Genomic DNA, 20785 nt, shown 5'->3' on the forward strand with positions numbered 1-20785 from the left:
TATTTCATTAAAAAAAATCTCATGCCATAGTTATTTTTATAAATGAGTTTGAAACGTGTCACTCTGTATTTATGATTTATGGGCAATATCGTGCACCCATATAAATTCTATTTAGTAAATGCCAAAAAATTCAAATTTCTTCATAATTTGAATACGTAAGTTTATAATGTCATTCTTTTACTAATAAATAAAAAAGCCAAAGTCTAACGTTACATCTACCAACACCACTACTGGTTTGATTTGGGACACAGGTTGGAGATGGTGTGTGCTGCAAAATGTTTAGGGTTAAAAACTTAAAACGCTTCGTCATTTATTAAAATGAAAAAGAAAACAAATAAAAAAAAAACTTAGGGTTTCAAATAACGTCTCAGTTCGCACCTAAATCCACTCTCCCATGGGAATCGTGGAAAACACGCACCAATGAGACGCGTTTAATGTGCAAAGGGCATGAGCAGCACCTTTAACCTTGGATGACACGACAGGCACAAATTAATAAATGAAAAACGCTGAAAAAGGAAGAGTGTAAAGTATACGCGCGAGTTCTGTACCCGCTTCTTTTTTTTTTCACCCTTCCGTCTAGGGTTTCCTCGCCGTCCACAAAGCCCATTATAAATTGTTAGCGATAAGAACCGTACATTCTCGCCACGTGGTGGTTCTTCATTGGCTTTGGTCTTTCTCTCTCCTAACACACTCTCTCTACATCTACAATTCCTATGCATATGGATCCTACATAGACATGACTCGCTACGGGTTTTTTTAATTTTTAATATACAAAAACAAACACACCTTCTTCCAAGGACAACAAGATAAAAATTCTTCTCTCACTCTTTTTCTTTCTCTCTCTCTTACTTACTCGCGCGCACACACACACTCTCTCTCATCCGAAGGAATCGAAAGCCCTCTCTCTCTCTAGGGTTTCTGCGTCGTTCGCAGTCAAATTATGCTCGCGAGGTAGGGAATCGGAGCTCGGAGCTGCGCCACGTGGCTTCTGCGTCGAATGCGCTACCCTTGGATGTGGATTCTTCGCGGAGCCGCTCCGAATCGGCGAGGAGGTGGGAGGGGATCGTGGGTGGTGGTCCGCAGGTGAGTTCGCGTGGGCCTTCTTCGTCTCTCCAGATTATTATTATTCCTCTTTTCGCCCTCGGTTTTCAACTCGGTGATTGATTCCGTGTTGATCGGGGACCGGTTCTCGGATGCTCTTGAGCGTGTTTTGATTTGTTTTTTTTTTTTTTAGATATTAAGTTCACTGTACTGTTTATGGTGTGTCCACTTCAGCTTTTGCTTTGCGTTTCCTTTTTTTTTTCTGCGTTTCGCTTTATTGCTGCCATTCACTCTCTCTCTCTCTCGTTTTCGTTGTTTGTTAATTCGAGCTGCGTTAATTTTCGTTTATCACTTGATTAGAGGTGAATTTGTATAGGTCGGTGAACCCTAGAATTTAGGCTTCGTGATTTTGTTGTGCTTCGTTGACTGGTTCCAGCTCCTTGCATGCGTTTATGATGTGCGTTTTTTCTGTCTTTGCGTTAATTAGTATGCTGTGATAGTATTTTAGCTGCAAGGTCAGTCAGTAGTTTCGTTTTTGATTTTGAAAAGCCCTAGCGAGATGCTTGGTCTTGTTAGCTGTATTAATGTTTCAATCTGTGTATATTTGTACGCGTGGGGTGGCTTTTTTTTTGTTTTGTTTCGTTTCAAATGTTCAATTGTTGACTTCGAGCATCTTTGTGGTTGGTTTTATTGATGGGAAACTAGGGTTTAGGAACTTTCATGATGTTGGAGGTTGTTATTTTATGTGATTAATCACTGTGTATGGAGTTCTTGTTGGCTCTATATTACTTTATCTTGGACTTTGCCCTTGATTTCCTTGTTTTACCTTTTTATTTGTTAGCTGATTTGCATAAACCCTAATTTTATATAAAGCTTGATTAAGATATTTATCAAGTTTTTCCTTACATTTCGAGTGTTACTGTCGTTTGATTAATGATAGCTTGACTTAATTGTTTGATCCTTTGTTTCCATTTCAAGTTTTAATTTGAGTTTAATATGTGTTGATAGGAAACACTATTTAATCTGTGCTTCTTGCTGGTTGCTTGTACTGTGAGGATGTGCATGCATAGATTTGGAGAATCATTTGCAAGGTGGTTCTAATACTGTCACTGAGTTCATGGGGTCATATATTCACATTGATTCAATCTCTATCGATCTTGCCGATTCTGTTGGCAAGAGAGATGCAGGCAAATGTGAACATTTCTCAATACGGTACGTAGACCTTGATGCTACATATTCTTGCTATCCTACTAGTTTTGTCAAGAAATGGAGGAGAGGGAAGCATATTTGTGTGTTATACAGTTTATGTCTGCCTTTCACTTAGTGTATAGTATCTTGTAATTGATGTCTACAGTTACTACATCTTGCTCTTATTAGATGAGATCCTAAATTCCTAATGTATTTGTGTTCTCTATAGTACAATAGTACTGTCATATAGATGATTGCAAGTTTGCAACTAGTAGCAGTTTAAAGTTGATTACAACTACTAGCAATTTAAAGTTGAAAGCCAATCAATTAATACATGACAATAAGGTCTCATGAAGAATAAAATGGGTGGTGATGCCTAACTATAGAAAGTTCCTGATATTACAGAAATAAGTCAATAAGTGTTCAGTTTTGTAGTCAATTTAGGGATATATCAAAATCCAAAACTTAGATGTAATTCCTTAGGTGTTTTTTGTATTGTTCTCTAATCAACATTATAGTTTTATCTCAGTAGTAACCTATGTTAATCATTAATGCAAACCTTTATTATTTGAATTATCGAGGTAAACTCCAATTCTGATTGGAGAGCAACATAAAAAATGTGCAAGGAACTGCATCCGAGTTTTGTATTATATCACACTCTTTCTTCTACCAAAGGAAAAAAACTGAAGATTGCATTATCTTTTTAATTTAGAATCGAAAAGCTATCTCTTGGTTTCATTTCAGAATTCTTAACACTCTTAATTTATTGTTAGTGCAGTGGATATGTGTCTGAAATGCGCAGAAAAGACTGGAAAAATTGTTGGCCATTTCCAGAACATGAGTCTGACAAACAACCAACATTTCTGCCATTAGATGTACCAAAATATAGATGTCTGCATTGTCAGAACTCTGCACAAGAAGTTGCTGCCAAGGACATCCAGAGAGACGACCAAGCAGACTTTGATTGTTGCAGTACTGGATGCAGATCTGGTAGCAATTGCAATAACGCAGCTCTTAAGTCTGGTATTCAGCAAGATCCAATGCTTGACACTCTTGAGAGAAGAGAAATTGATCTTAATGCTACCCTGAGCTGTGTCAATGATTGCTTACCAAATAATGAGAAAGGCAAGAAAGCTGGAGTCGTACCTAGCAGAATAATTGGTAACTTAAATTTCAGTTCTGTATATCTTCTTTATTATTTTTCAGTGTGGTTTGATTTTCTGTGTGTCCCCCAGACCTTGAGATTGGCTTGGAGGATAATCTCAATCACCAAGTAACTAGTGTTCCATCACCTAAAAATTATCCAGACCTCGCACCAGAAGTGCACACTATTAAGAAAGGTAGGTTCAACTGACAGGATGTAATACAGTCAAGTCAAGCCGCAATACTTTTACTCTTTTCTATTTCATAAGTGACAGATTTCTGTATATTATTTTAGTATGTTCTTGATTACAGAGACTGCAATTTACAGAAGTTTTTTTTTTCCTTGAGACAGGTGAAGGTAATGAAGTTTCTTTTCCTGAGCTTGCTAGCAATTTGAAATGCTTGGGGAAGAATTCTGCTGAGATGTGTAACGGAGGAACACCTGCAGATAACCAATGCCAGAAAGATTTAATAAAAGCTTGCACAGTTTGGGGGAAAGTCACAACAGTAATAGAGGTGGACAATACAGACAATCACCCAACTGGACCTCCTCTTGAATCAGTTGCTTGTAATAATGCTGCACCTGCAGGAAGTGTGGACAATACGGTTGAAAATGATTTTCAGGATCATCATTCAGAAAAGTCACTTGGTTTGACTCGTAGGAGGCCTCGGAAGGTGCGCTTGATGGCTGACTTATTAAGTGACAATGGTGAACTGAAGACTGAGCAAATTTCTATGCAAGAATCTGTATCCCATGGTACTTCCAATGCCTCTGCAGCTTTGCAGGCACACTCAATTTTGCCAGGAAAGGTGGATATTCAAGGATGTTTGACTTTGACAAGCACAGGTCTTAGTAGAAAAAGGAAGTTTCCTCTGGATGAGGTACGGAGACCTGCAAGCATGTGTTTTCAGAGGGTCGAGAATGGAGTTCAGAACTCAGAGGGAGATGAAAAAACAACTGATACTGTTTTGGATACTAGATCCAATTCCAAAGATGTACCCGCGGGATTAGGTTTACAAGATGCCGCAAAGGGACAATGGAGTAGAACTGAAACCGAAAGAAGCCATATCATTGGCAAGAAGAAAAACAAAAGGATTCAAGTTGTAGATAATTGCTTGATTCCTGAGCAACCACAAGGACATCGAAGAGACAATGAAGACCCCGTGGATACTCTAGACAAGGCATATACATCTAAAACTAATTCTTCTAGATTAGCTCCTCGTGCATTCACAGGGAAAGGGATGGATAATTTTCCTATCCCCCCCCTAAGAATAGAAAATGAGTTCAATTTGTCCAAAGAAAAGGGGAAAATGCTGCAAACTGATGGGGAGATGGATTCTTTATCCTGGCAGAAAAATAGCATGCTTGTACAAGATTCCTGTGCATATTCAGGGGAAAAAGCCTGGTCTAATATGCCTGTAACAATTCCAATTCCTTCAGCCCAAGGGGCGCTAAAAGGAAAAGGACTGGAAGAGGGACTTCATCTTTCTCTAAACAATTATTTGGTGGATGCACATGTTTACAACAAAAAATGTATCCATCAAATTGAAAATCACTTACCTTTCTCAATGCCTTTTGAAGATAAAACTTCAAAAGTACCACAGCTTACTTGGAAGGACAGTGACACTAATGTTTTTGGAGGGCAAAATATTCCTTCCAAAAACCCAACAGCAAATGCTCATTCTGGAAAAGTAGTTCATTGTGAAGTAAGTAGCCAGAAAAATCCCCTTAAAATGCTTTTTTTTTTTTAATTAGATGAATAGGTATACCACTTAGGATGAAGATGAGATTCATTTCTATCAGTAAATGGTGTTATGTTTTTCCCCTAATTTTGTAAGCATTAATCAGATCTTAGTATTTTAATTGATATGGTTCTTCTATTGACTATTTTGACTTCTACTTACTGAGAATATCAATTTTTTTTTCCTTTTTGCAGGAAATTAATGGTGCAAGAAACGCACAAAAAACTGCTGAAGCTGTGGACCAACTAGGTTTTAAGAAAAGATACAGTGAACAAAAAGTGGAGGTGTCTGAGCAGGGAACACTTGATGATATACCTATGGAAATTGTGGAACTCTTGGCGAAGAATCAGTATGAGAGGTGTCTTCCTGATGTAGAAAATAGAAATTCCACATTAGAAAAACCCAGTCTTGGAAGGAAAGCACAGATGACAGGTGGCTCTACTGTACACAGAAAAGGGGGGATGAGCTTGTTAAAAGACAACCAAAAGGAGAAACCTCAGGGTAGACATAAGAAAAACAACATGGTCACAAGAGCAGAGAATGTGAAACCTAGCAAAAGAAAGACAGTTAATTATTTTTCTCCATTTGATGGAAACAATTTGGGCATGAATAGTATCTGTCCACCTCAATCCCCCTTTGGAATTGAAGTTTCCCAGTCCCAAAGGAAGCCATCAAGTGGATTCCAGTTTTCACCTATTGGTTCTAGTCAGCTTGGTAGTGCTCGAAGTTTCAGGTTGAACGGGGCTTATGAAGAGCGTGGATCTCCTAATGCTACTTATCAAGCCCCTGGAGGATGTAGCTTACACAAGAATATCCTACATCAGGATGAAGAAGCTTCTCGCATCTGGGCATCCCTGAGTTCAAATTCCCAAGGACATGATTTTCCCAAAAAGGTTGTTTCTTCTCAGCATCCTAGTAGTAGCATGGACATAACTTCACACCAATCTGGTGCATTTCAAAAGCAAAACATGAAGAGGGATATTGATCTAAACTACATGAATCTGAATGCTGCTGGACTAGAAAAGCTTAGTAGGAATACAGGTTCTGAAACCTTCAACAGGATGAATGGAGAATATTCATTTCCTTGCAAACATAGTGGAATGGAGCCTCATCAAAATTTGAGGGGATCTCTTGATTTGTATTCTAATGAAACAATACCAGCCATGCATTTACTAAGCCTTATGGATGCAGGCATGCAGTCCCGTACAGCCTTTGATGTGGGTGTCAGTTCTCAGATGCTTAAAAGGCCCTCTTATCCAGGTGATTGCAATACTAAGTTGGAGATTGGTACAACTAAGACTCCTGGTACCCTGAAAAGACCATCATCTGATTATTACAGCAGAAGCTTCTTATCAGATAAGCATGGCTGTTTTGCTGGCTCTCCAACCTTTGGTGCATCTTCATCAACACCGCATGATAAGAAATTAATAAGGGCTACTGGTTTCAACGGTCAAAATCCAACAAAGTCTGGAAAGAAAGAAAAGATGAAGAGCTCCAACTCTACCCTGCAGAATAAAGTTAGTAAGCAAATTAGCTGGCCTCGTAATGAAACCGAAACGTCACTGCAGTGCAAATTGGAAGTTAATGGCAATCATGAAACCCCTGTGCCATATAAAATCATCTCTGGAAACACATGTATGGTGAACAGGAATCCAGCTGATCTCACCATACCAGAAACAGGGAATATCTATATGATCAGAGGAGAAGATCTGAAATTCGAGAAGAGTTTTCCCAAAAACAAGCCTCGTTTCCCCATTCCATATGGATCCAAGCAGCAGAAGAATTTGAAGGGAACTAAAATGAAAGAACATTCAAAACATTGAAACCCGGCATTATTCCATAAACTGGTAGCTTTTCAGAATCTCCTGAATTTATGCTACAGCTTTTCTTTGATACACCACCTTATTTTCCGTCTGTCTTACTTAAATATTTCCGCAGGTGAAGTCTTCACATGGAACTTGAGAATGGAAGGTGACTTTCATTCTCAGCGTAGAAACAAACTTTTGACTTGGAAACTGAAATTTGTTGACTCGGGGAAGGGTTGATCGGATGTCATTTCGAAAACCGAGTGATACATAAATCAGTCACAGAAGGCCATCGTGCATTTATTTAATGAATCTGTTGTAATTAGTATTAATGTGAGCAAGAAAAATGTTGTTCGTCTATCATGTTGGTGTCGTAAAATTTATGGGGAAGCATCGCGATAGCTCCTTAAAGTATCATCAGTTTGTTTCATAAAAGTTTACGGGGAAGTCTCAAAATAGCCCCGTATAGACTTACTATAATACTACTGTGGTTACAATTCATACAAGTGCCAAAACCAAGGTGAAAAATATAGTTTGTGGCTTAGATGTGAGTTCCTCCCGACAAAACAAAAAATTAGATATTGACATTTTATATTCCTCGCTTAGCTCGCTTCCCATTTCTTTCGGTTCGTATGCTTCATTGTAGTAGGATTCATCTCGTTCATCTAAGAATTTATTCAGTAGTAAAATGTTAAGTGGCAGGAATTAGGAGGAAGTGGCGTCATTTTATTCTCCCTTTGTCAAATTATAGAGTTAATGGCCTTTGTTTGCGTGTACCATTGCCTTTATCTATAACAAAACAAGAAAAATATCAAATAACATGGGTGTGTACTTTGGTGCAAACGTATGTCCAGAGTAAAATACTCTTCCATTTCCTTTAAATTTATAAAAGTTTATTTTTAATTTATTATCATTCGTAAGTGTAAAACATTATCAATCAATCCATTAGAAATTACCAAAGTAATTATTATAAAAATTATAATTTTTTTAATTCTATTACTATGATTGGATAATACATAAGACTTATAAGGTATTGAGTCAAAGTTTGAATCTCCATTAAGTAACCTCATTTAGTGTTGAATCAGTTTTGAACAAAATTGCCTTTAATAGAGAACTCTTGTGAGAAAAAAACATTAAAAAATTGAAATGATATCCAGTATAATAAATTTTTAATTGATTGGTTAGTTCATGTATGTATGTTTTATTGTAAATTGTCATTTATACCGTTTTTTTTTACATGAAGAAACCAAAATGTATATTCACTATGTAATTGAACATTCAATTATGTTACATAGCTACACATTGGTGGATAAAGATAATTAAGGACATTTAAAGATTAAGTAGAACTCCATACTAGAAAAAGAATGATTGAAGTTTGAAGCCTAAAAAAGGAATCTCAAGATCCGTTGAAGGAGAAAGACCTAAGGAAGAAATCAAAAAGAAAAATAAATAAAACAAAACAATTTATATTGATTTGAGTATGAAATTTAGCATGGATACAATTTAGTTGGAAGTCACAAAATCAATTCTCTCGATACGAAAATATCATTAAAATGAATTTTATTTCTCTCACTAAAGTCTTCTTTATACACGATCAAGGAAATAAGTTTTCTCATTAGAGTATATTATGATAAACATTTTTTTTTATAATAAGAGTACTATTTTTCTTTATCTTTATTTAGTTCACTAATCATCTTATTCCACACTTCTCTATATAGATTTATTATATAATTACTTCTTTTCATAATATATATAGAGAGAAATATATCTGCAAAAATAACAAATATAGAAAAATACAAGTTTAAGAAATTTTTTATTTAAAATTTATAATTCATATCTACTTATGTATCTATAGATAGATATACATATAGACATAAATATATAAAGTGAGAGAGGGAAAGAGAAATATATAAAGAGATTTTAGTGGGATATTTAGTTATTGTAAAAAGTGAAAATAATACATATTAATCTCAAGAAAAGAAAATAATAAATATTAATCGATGGATTTTATGTAAAAAGTTGCGTTTTTAAGTGTTTAAATTACTATTAACTATGAATAAAAAATTACTATTAACAATTACTATTTAAACTTAATTATATAATTAAAATTGGTATTTATATAATATTTTGTTCACAAAGAACATATATATGTTTTTCTCTTTCTGATCTTTGCTAGTACTGTTTAACGTCGTAGAATCTAAGCTAGAAAGAATTGCAAGAACGAAAGAAAAAAGAAACAAGAAGAGCATAAAGGAGAGGTAACGTAACGGGTTTTCGAAAAGACCAAGAATGATTATGCGATGAAAAACTGGAAATAGAGAAGATGAAAAGGAGGGAGAGGAGAGGGACACTATTAATTTATACCCAAACGAAACGTGTAAGTGTGGATGAGCTTTTGCTTGCTCTTTTCCCTTTTATTAGCTTTAGCTTTTGGAGGGAAATGAACATACACCGATTCCCCCAATTATCCCGTAACCCAGACATCTGAAAATCGAAAACTTCAATCTTGCGTTTACAAAAATTAATTGCACACAATATTATATTTCGTAAGCACAAAAAGGAGTCAAATTAACGTTGCTGACACCTTTATAGCTTCTTAGATTTAAGAAAAATCTTAATAATTAGGATTATATCCATAATGAGCCGGGTTAGAGGTGTAACGTAAGAACCGCCAGCTCAAATTAAGACGCGGTTATGAATCTTCTTCTGCTTCAGACCATTCGGCATGCATGCAATCACTGCAAAGACAGGCTCTGTTTCTTTAATTTTGACTTTTCTTTATTATTTCCTGTTAAACCCCCTTCTTTGATTTTATTTTTATCAGCCAAGATGAAAAAGAATGGATACAAGGGTTCCCTAATTCTTTCTTTAATTTTCTTCGTAATAAGGAATTATTATACTCACGAAGATTAGTTACTGGTCAGTTTTAATAGCCTGCCGTTTTTCTATCTTTCTTTCTTCTAAGTGTGATATATATATGTTCTACTCAAAATATTTACCACTCTTCAAGATAAAGGTGTGATATATTTATCTCAAGTAAATTAAGTGCGATATGTTATACTCAAAATATAGAAATAGCTACCACTTGAATCTTATAGCAAAAATATTAAATGTATAATTTATTTTTTGAATTTAATGGTCTAGAGTAAAGTAGTTTTTTAGTGTTACTCAATTACAAGTAATCATAAATATATTTTTTGAAATAATTATCATAAAAATTAATAAATTTAGTATAAGTTGTGATTAAATAACGATATAAAATTATAAACTATTTTATACGGTAAATGAATTATCAATTTTCTCTTAATATTATTGGTGAAAATGTTCTAATTAGACATAACTTTAAGCATTAATAAAAAATAATTTTCAAGTAAATTATTTAAAGTGGAGTCACATACAAATTTAATTAGGTTTCTTGCAGATACAAAAATGTAAGTGGTATTATTCGGTTTATACGCTAGTTTAATTTAGGTCACATACAAATACAAAAAATACTGCTTAATTAGCATGATAATTAACTTATGCAGATTGAATGTTAATTAAAAATTATTATTAAATTTTATTTTATAATAATAAAAATATAGAGATTATATGTGAGTGGGATAACTAATAAATAAACCTAAGAAACTATCGTATTGAAAAATGATGATAGAATTTTTAAAGAACGGTGTAGAAAATAATTACTGGAACAACCACTTATCCTCGCCATGTGATTCTCTACAGGTAGAATCAGATGCCAATTGTCATATAAAGAAAAGGGATGAAATGCAAATATTAAATAAGTACTGTACGACTTATTGTTTTTTACTTAGTATAAAAAAATGAACAGGGAAATTTACAAGAAAAAAATAATTTTAAAAATGAAAGAAATTAAAGGATGGAGTATGATTTGTGAACCAAGAGAATACATTAATATTTTCATTATGTCAACGTGTTTGCCTGTAGTAATCGATGTCAACCCTAAACAAACTTCCTCGCCACTGCAAATTAGTATGCATAATGCCTACATATGATGATGATCTTGTTGCATGTAATCAAGAATTTCATGCATGATAGTAAGTTTTTGTTGTTTGAGTACGCAGCAATAAGCTGGGTGCCACTTTGCCGTTAACGTAGGTAGCAGCAGCAGTTTCTTCATTAATATAGTAAGGTGATAAATAGTAAACAATGACAAGATCTGGTTTCTTCTCGGGCATTGTTGAGGAAATTTATAAACACAAGAAAGAGGAAGGAGGAAAAATCAAGTTTTAATTTGAGCACAGACAAAAGAAAAGCTTTGTACCATAAAAAGGTATCATGTTATCGAAGAAAGTAAATACCTACAAACTCTACCTACACTGTTGACAAGACCTTTGATGCAGAAGTATGAAATGTGTAACACCCCTATTTATGAGATAACAACATCAATGTCTGCCTTTGTTAATTGGTACAAGTAGTGAGTGCATAGTCCTTATAGAGTCTACACCACACTCATAAGCCTTTCCTGATTCCCACTCAATACAATATCTCTTCAGATCAGTTCAGACCATTTACTAGTGAACACATTTTGAGAATCCATTTGTTGTTTGAATGCAATAATTATATAACCTGATTAAACTGTAGGATATGCATTATGCTGCAACCCCAAGAATGTTCCCCTCTATTGAAGAATGCAACTCACGTTCACCCTTTTAATCTAGAAGTTAACGGGTCTTGCCCACACTATATATAGCTGAATTCAACCACTAGAAGTTAGGTAAGCACATCAAAGAAAATTTCTGGCTTTAGGTCTTTTCTTGTCACATCAGGGAAGATTATATGTGGCTGTATACTCGAAATCCAGTTCCTTCTTGGATCCCAAAATTCATACAGTGCCAATAGTTGTTGTCTGTATGTACGTATGAACCTGAGACTTGCACTTTGCCTTGATATATAGTGCATTATACGATAGCCTGAATAGGCCATTATTCTTTAACCTACAATGTGAAAGTGGTATGAGTTGTATGCATTTCCCTATAATTTGTCTTGCTTTTTCTATCAATTATTTTTCGGCGTTTGCATGTTAATTTATGAGATATATTGAACTTTTAGGCTTTTTTATCGTATATATATGCTCAAAGAAGAACAATTAACATGTCCCGCCATATAAAATGCATGAAGAAGTTATTGTGACACACTCTAGCTGATATATGGAAACTAACACAGACTTGGAAATCAATGAAATCATAGACTCCGTCACAGGAGGCATCTAAGGACCCCTGCAATAATTTCTATACACAGCTGATTTTCTTGATGGGAGTGTCGTACTGAGTTATATCTGCAAATTCTTCCACTTTGCATTGTCCATGTAGACATCTTGATCTATATTCTGAGCAATGAGCATCATCGTAAATGTAGGCTAATGTTGATGATTCGGGAAACTTTAAAAAATTTCATGATCATGGTCATTGCGAATTTCTGCTAGTTACTACTACGAATAACAAATAGTAATTAACCATTTTATTTGATTCGGAATGTTTACACACACAAAAAAAAGAAGGGAATATATACATTCTTGTGGTCATGGATGAAGTATTTTTATCAAAATGAATCATTTCCACGCCATTTAGGCGTGCACTCAAGTGGTTGAGATAAATGAAAATAGACTAAAAAATGAGTATTGATCATACATGAATACTCTCATTCAGTCTAAAACATCTCATTAATTTCAGTTTTCTCTATACCTTTTACTATATCATGTCATCTATTATACTAATATATTTTTTCATCTTTCTATTACTAGGAGGAGGGACATAAGGGTCAGAGGAATAAGAAAGTATGGGTTCAAATCCTTCCAATAACATAACATATTACTTAACTACTGCCATTTGTCTATATAAAAAATAAAAAAAGATTTGTGGTGTTTATATAAATCATTTTTGAAAAAATAATATACATCAAATTACAATAGTGACTCCAAATAAGTACTGGGTTTTCACGTTTCATTTGGATTCTAAGTCAAAATAGATGAGGATCATTCATGAAGAGCTTTGGAAGAATTGGTAAGCTTAAAATACTGAGTGTGCAGTGCTTAAAATCTCAACCGTTTATTTGTTTGTTTTTATGATTTCAACCGTTGATTCTATTAGAATGAATTAGAAACTGCCACCTATACTTTTCTTTTTTTCTTCGGATGGACCAACCTATGTACTTCCGAATCAAAGCATTAACTTGAGCTCATTTGCCCAGAAAATCTTCCCTTATGTGAGAGAGATGCAGAGAGTATTGAAGAAGCTTGCATAGGGCTTTTTCACAGATGCTTTGAGGAACATGGTTATTCTCACTGTACGCATTGTATTCCCTCCTTTGGACCCTGGAAACCATGGCTTCATTCTTATATATTCAGTCTCGTATTCTTATACGTAGGAACATTTTTTTTTCTATTATATTGCAACTTTTCTTTTCTGGGATAATATTCTGCATCTAACCAGTTAGATGAAAAAATAAAGTACACAATGTTGTACGGATGGTGTTTTGAATTCGAATATTGCGTATTCTCTGTAATTTGTATTTTGCAAATACCGGATACAACTTTTTGGCTTGATAATTAGAATACCGAAATATAGTATTTTAAACAGCCCAAATGCTAAATTCTATTGGACGTAGAAGTCACTGCAGTGATTAGTTGTTTTGTGAGGAGACTGCAACTCGTCTTCGTCAAAGTTAATGACTGCGGCATTTTATATATTAATCAATCTTTGGATGTACTTTTATACTAATGAAAAGTTCGATCGGCACTATAGTCAACTATAGTATAAAATTATTACAGTTTCAACAGGTAGTTTTGAATTTAAATTTTAGGTATATAATTTATTAAATAGTGGCAGAAATTTTTTACCACTTATAATAATCTTATTCAATTTAAAGAAAATTGTCTCTCAAACATGCATGCGCCTCGAACAAAAAAAAAGGTACAAATTTTAATTAGTGTCAGCAGTGCAGGCTAAAATTCATGGGAAATTTAGAGGATCCTCATCCTAGAGTTTTAGGTTAAGGAAAAGAACTTGTGCATCCAATCTTGGCTTGCCCTTAAGATTTTGAAGCAGAAACACAATACAAAGCCCTATAACATGGCCATGGAATAATGGAGGCAGGAACTACAGCCCCACGGCAGTTTTACACAGCATAACATTACAATGTGCGGCATCAATGTCTTGGTTTAACTTTTAAAACAAAAATGGGTACTTGTGAGAACGGATTGATTTAAGTTTGAATTTTGTTGATAATAATTAAGTAATTGTTCACACATATATATATATAATCACGCTCTATATCAACGTTTAAATCAATCAGTAGTTTTCGTTGCTATATATGAGTAGAACTATTGAATCTCTAGCTACTGGGTAATTATAAAAGGAGGTGCCACGTGCTAAGTGCTAACAAGTCCCCCAAATTGACACCTTCCCAATAAGGAGCATCCACCAGAGCCAGGTTGTTCAACTTTATCAACCCAGTAATAATACTCTGATCCTACGTATAAATGTAAAAAAGAGATAGGACGAGAGAAAATGTAAAATAAATTGAGTATTGTGATGGACAGTGATAAAAGAAAAACTATAAAAAAAAATAACCTAAAAAATTATTATATACCTATATCATTGTACTCTTATCTATCAATTTCAGAAGCCCCACACAGCCATTAGATACGCAGTTACACAATTTAGGTGTCAAAATGATACTTATCTGAGCTAATCTTCAAAGTATGCATTTGGCATTCCCTTGTTAGGAGCAAATAAAGATTATAATGGCCACGCCCAAGGGAAGTACTTTTGCATTAATTTGTTGGATGTGAGTATGTGATGTTGAGAGCAAGGTAGTGTTTTAGAGGGTGGAGTACTCATGCTGCCATGAATGGCTAGGAATATGATGAAGCAGTTTTGAGCCAATTGTGGGGGGTTAACGTGGATGCATGATATGATCATATATAATGCCGGTGCCCCATTGATAATGGTGACTTGTTAGTTAGGTGGGGGCATTTCTATCAATAAATTAAATAAAGGCAATATTGCTTTCATGGGAAACAAGAAATTATAAACAAATTCAAGTTTCTTGAAATGCAAAAAGTTACAGTATATATATCCTTATGTGACGTTTAATAACATAATCGAATAGGCATGAAACCATTTACACAACTTTTTTTTTATTATAACATTAGTACGAAGGCTAATTATTTTTAGTGAAATCACTTCTTTTAATTATATATTTTTTTTCTTTTCATTCTAACACAATATCTTAATTAAGAGATTGAATCCAATTCCGTGTCGATTTTGGCTGTGAAGGAAATGTCTATATAGTTACATTATTGCCGTTCTAGCAAACTGATATTTTCAGAAACCATAAAAATATAAAATACTTGAAAAGGCTTACTCACGTAAAGTTTTATTGTTATCCTCTCTTTTAATAAAATTGATTATCTACTTTTACAGATTAGTTGTTTGATAACGTTTTTTCAAGTAAATTTCACTTTTGTTCTTATAATATATTTAAATAAAATAGCCCTTTCCTATTTTAAAAAAATTACATTCACACATTATACTTCAATTTATTATAATGTAGCAAGTTTATTATTATTATTATTAATTACTATGAATGAACTTTTAACATTGCCAACTAATATTAAACATTGTGTAAAATAAATTGAACTTCAATTTAAGATGAAATGATATTTTGAATGTTTATATTAATGACTTTGAAACTTTACTTATTTTTTAAAGTTTTAAAGTTGACTGTAGTTGGAGATTCAAAATTATTATTGACAATGCTTTTTTTAAAAGGATTACTGACAATGGTATGAGTCATAAAGGTGTAAAATTTGACTTTAAGATGTTCATTTACATTAAAGTAGGCTAAATTATGATGCATATTAATCTTTTAAAGATAGAGATTACTAGTATAGTTCTTAAATTAAGAGGGAAGAAATGTATAAAATTAATTATTTGTTTTTCCAAATCCATATGTTGGAAGCATTTTGTATTATACGGTTAGTCGAAAACTAGCTACAAACCGTAAAATCAAATAGAATTATTATTTAATCTATTTGCTTCTTCTTCTTTTTTTTACACAAGGACGGTATGACCTTTAATAATAATAATAATAAAATAGACGGTACGACCTAAAAAATGATAAAAGGTACAAGTAAACAATCAGCTTAGATATAATAATTTTAATATCAACAAATGAAAGTTCCTCACATCTGCTGAATATGGATTGGTGTCTTTGTCTCATTGGTTGTATTGGGATTTTATATAGATAGTATAAGTCTATATGTGTATTGGGAATTTATATAACGGTTGGAGTGTACCTTTTATACTCCCCTATGTAATATTTGATTGCCTAAATAAAAATACGTGTCAAGATTAAACCATAAATACACTTCGCTGTTACTGTTTTACATTACTTTGTGTTTCAAAATCCTAAAATGAAATTTATTTTAACTAATTTATTAGTTAAACAATTTTGCATTTACCAAAAAAATTGCTAATTAAAAAACCGGTTTTGTCCGTTGTAAATTGATCAAATTAACAATCTCGTCAAAACGTTTTCAAGTTATCAACTCATCATTGATTGAGATGGTAAAAATGAACGAATAAGAACTCTATACTGAGCCAGAAATTATTGTTATGAACCACTACTTGATCTTTAATTCCTATGACTCTTAATCAAGGGTTATTAATTAATTTTTTTAACTATAAAATTTCTTCTATTGATCGAACATGTTTCGTAATTGTTGAAAGTATATTTAACTATTGGTCCATGTCATTAAAAGTATAATTTAACTGTTGAAAATATAAGGTCAAAAGCAAATGTTGTAAATATCATTTCTATGTAAAAATGTTGAATATTGGGAGAAAGTATTAGTTCCTCATGGAAGAGACGAAGGAGGTGGAAATTAAAGCGATCCAGAGTAGAGTTTTAATGGACTATGCCTCGTACTTTTACTTCCTTATAGAAATATGTGTTCAGACTTGTTAAAGGTGGCGAAATGTATTAAGATCGATGAAAATTTAAAATCTTGACTATGGGACAAGATATCCAGAAAAGATGAAGAATTGCTTCCAAAAACTATTCAATGAAAAACACAAATTTAAGTTTTACTATATTGATCATTATGATAGGATAAACACTGGATAGAATCATAGGAAGGAATAATACCTTTTTATCTAAAATTTGGTAGCCTGTGGTGAAAGAAACATAGAAAAGGAGGGATAGTGACAAAATAATAGCAGGATCAAGTAATCTACTCATTGAGATTATGGAAGTATTTAGGAGAAAAGGATATTAGTTGTTAAACGAATTATGAGGTCTAATAAAACGTTGAATAAGGGGAGGAGAGTCACTTTAATTAATCCCTATTTATAATAAGGCTCATATTATATTTTTAGTCTCTTACATTAGGAGTTTGTATTTTTAATTCTTTAAATAAAAGTTTATATTTTCCGGTCTCTTGAATTTTGACAGAGATACTATAAAATGAACATTTTTTTGAATTTAAATGACAATTGTTATTTGAAAGACTAATTTTGAGAAATTAAAAATATAATTAAGTTTTACATAAGTCTTACATATAAAAAAAAGGTTGTACATTGATAGTATACAAAAATTAATATACTCATATAACCCACTAATTATAATAAGTTTATTGATTTTTTAATTAATTATCTTAATATATATATATATATATATATATATATATATATATATATATATATATATAATTGTACAAATTTAGTGGGGATCGGATCGATTAAGCTCATGAACCTTACTATATATGAAGCTACGAGATTGGGTAATTAAGGGGATACTTTTAAGACAAAAGATTCATATTTCTAAAAGTATTAGTTTTATGTCAAATATGTCGGCTATAGAAGCAATATACTTCCTGTGATGATTAAGAAGTGATAAACAGGAAATCGAAAAGACTTATATATAATATACAATTTTTATTGATTTGGAAAAGTGCATGATCGATGGAGTGTCAAGAAGTGTGCAATATTGCCTATACTCAAGCAATGAAGGATACGTATAAAGGAGTCATGACTAGTGTGAGAACAGAAGGTAGGATCGCAACAGATCTATCTACAATTATAAGGCTAAGAAAAAATGTAAATTCAATACAATTAATGGTATGTTAGAAGAGTGGACACATTAGATTAGATAAAATTAAGAATAAATGCATTAGAAACAAAAGTTAAAGTAACACTTGTATATATTGTAACATAAATGGTAGAATATTGCCTTAATTAAGTGGTATGGGCATGTGTGGAAAAAATATAAGAACCCGATGAGTAAGAAGAGTGCATTAGATGCACGATATGTAGCTTATCATTATAGGAAGAAAAAAAAAAGACTAACAAACAGTATTATTAACAATATCATTAGCAGAAAAAAAACAATATCATTAGGAAGAATGTAATGGTCAATATTTGTTTATAATTAAACCTGAGTAAGAAGAGTATATTAGATGCAAGATGCCTTATCATTAGAGACAGAGGACCGGAAGACTGAAAAATTCTATATATTAGCAAAACCATTAAGAATAATTGAAGGTTCAATATTTTGTTTATAAATCTTATTTTCAATAAAACAATTGTGACGTTGTATAATTTATGTGATTAATTTCATCAAATAAGAAAAACTTGATAGCTATTGTTCATCAAATAATCTAGTTATTGGTGAGCCCATGAAGTCATGATGATAAGATATATATTAAAAGAGTGTTTAGAAAAGCTTATTCGAATTTATATAAAAAAATTATAATCTTAATATAAGTTTTTTTAGTCTGTTTAGGTGAATAGTTTAATTAAAAAATTAACAAAATTTCATTAAAAAAGGTCTAATTCATAACTTTCACTGTGAAATGTATTAAAATAAGTTTGAAAATTTTATTTAATAAATAATTAGAAAATCATATAACATTTTTATAAATTCTTTCAATAGTTTTTTTTGGTTAATTAAGTTTTTAATCTTTCAATTTATTCATAATATATTTTTGACAACTTGTAGTTTCCTACTAATTTTTTGTCAGGATTTTTAGTCCTTATAAATATTTTTGTTTGTTTTTAGTCTTTTATTTATTTTGGTTGTACAAAATTAGTTTTAAATATAAAATAAATAAGAAACTAAAAATTGATAAAACAAAGATTAATTTTAAGCAATAAAAATAAACGAAGAACTAAAAATTCTAACAGGAAATCAACAAAGACTAAAAGTTATCAAAAAAAATTTAAGAATAAAAATTAAGATACTAAAAACTTAATTAATTTTTTTTACAAAATTTATGAACAATCTTATAAATAAATAAATAGTTAATTAAAAAATATTTATTTAAATCCATATAGTAGTTATTGACTGAATGCAAAGGATTGTTCATAGCAGTGACGCATTGCTTGACCGATAATATATTAATAAGAATAAATTACTCTAAAAATACGTGAACTGAGAGTATATATGGCTCTACCATCCAACATGGAGATTAACTGCTATAAAGTTACCTTAAATACATGTAAGTTGAATCCATATGATGGTCCTACACAATAAAAAAATCTTAATTATTTAAGAAAAAACTAACAAGTAAATTGAATACATGTAACTTGATTTTCCTTTTTCTTTTTAGAGATTGAATTGATTTACTTGTTTTGGCAAGAGCAATTCACATGAGTCTAATTAACTAGCTAGCCCGACAACCATAAGAAATATTTTCCCAGGAAATGGAGCCATGACTCTGTTCCACTATTATTCTCTCCCAAGTCTGACAGAAACAAACACACATTTTCAGCAATTTCTGAAACTTAGCCCCACTCCACGTGAACCTGACACGCTCAATTTCAGGATATAAAACTCATTACATTGCTTAATTCAATCCTCATGCATGCTTCTCTGGAATGGGTGAGTTTGGCTTGTCGTCTTCTTCCTCCAGCTCAGCTAGCTCCTCTCTCCACTCTTTTTCAAAATTTAAATATAAATATAGCAGCTGTACACTTTTTTTTTTTTTAACTTCCGGAAAAACTTGTTTCTGCTCGAAAACCAGAAAACAACGTAATCTAAGTTCATTGTCAATTAATGATTAACTTTATGAAGAAAAAAAGTACAATTGCCTATAATTTTATGCTTTTTTTACAAAATACTATTTGCTTTTATTTAATCTTTAAATTCTTATTGTCGTTATGGTTCTTTTGTTAACTTTAAATTAAATTATAAACTATAAAAAATTAAATTTTTATTTTTATTGAGATACATAATTACTTAAAGTTTTGTATATTTTCTAAATAGACATTTTGAACTTCCACATTTTGTCACAAATAATCCTTAAACTCTTATTAACAACAAACAGAAGAGTCTGTCGTCATAAAAATAAATAAAGATTAATTAGGAGAAAAAGAAATTTAATTAACATACCTACTTATAAAAAGTGAAAAGTTTTGGATTGTATGGTTCTTTTTTCTAATTTTAATGCTATAAGTTTTTTCCACGTTTTCATTTACCATGTAATTTATTGAGTTTAATTGTAGCCAAAATTACTCAAAATGTCACCCTACATTATTGAATATTGCAAGTATATAATGTTGAAAAAATGATGGGTGAATACCCAATTTTTACCTGACACTGGATAGAGAAATATACATTAGATAAGCAATTAGTTCTGTAAAAAAAAAAAAAAAAAAAGAGCAATAAGATAGGATAGAAAAAAAAGTTGAAAGTATTGATAAAGTGTTTTGGAAGTTCTTAAGTGTTATACTTCAAAAAAATAACTTATTAACCAGCTCACAGTATAAAAAAACATTAAGATACTAGTAATTAAGTATTTACATGTGTTGATACATAATACTCTACAAATGACACTAATATGA

At 32.1% G+C, this 20785-nt stretch overlaps 1 protein-coding gene across 1 annotated transcript; it reads left to right on the forward strand.

Annotated features, from left to right (window-relative positions):
• The first annotated feature begins 783 nt into the window (after positions 1–783).
• Positions 784–7525, forward strand: LOC100813480 (protein EMBRYONIC FLOWER 1). Its single transcript, XM_006581376.4, has 7 exons — positions 784–1083; positions 2050–2253; positions 3008–3390; positions 3465–3569; positions 3725–5079; positions 5310–6962; positions 7054–7525. Exons 2-6 carry the CDS (start codon positions 2159–2161, stop codon positions 6936–6938), a joined length of 3567 nt encoding a protein of 1188 aa, XP_006581439.1. The 5' UTR covers positions 784–1083; positions 2050–2158; the 3' UTR covers positions 6939–6962; positions 7054–7525.
• Positions 7526–20785: the final 13260 nt, after the last annotated feature.

This window comes from Glycine max, chromosome 6 (genome assembly GCF_000004515.6).
Source record: "Glycine max cultivar Williams 82 chromosome 6, Glycine_max_v4.0, whole genome shotgun sequence".
In the NCBI taxonomy this organism is placed as follows: Eukaryota; Viridiplantae; Streptophyta; class Magnoliopsida; order Fabales; family Fabaceae; genus Glycine; species Glycine max.

Excerpts from the sequence above, each read along its gene's own strand:
- LOC100813480 (XM_006581376.4), top strand. The coding sequence starts at position 2,159 with ATGGGGTCATATATTCACATTGATTCAATCTCTATCGATCTTGCCGAT. Across the intron at positions 2,254-3,007 it reads TGTGAACATTTCTCAATACG|TGGATATGTGTCTGAAATGC; the intron begins GTACGTAGACCT and ends TTGTTAGTGCAG. Across the intron at positions 5,080-5,309 it reads GAAAAGTAGTTCATTGTGAA|GAAATTAATGGTGCAAGAAA; the intron begins GTAAGTAGCCAG and ends TCCTTTTTGCAG.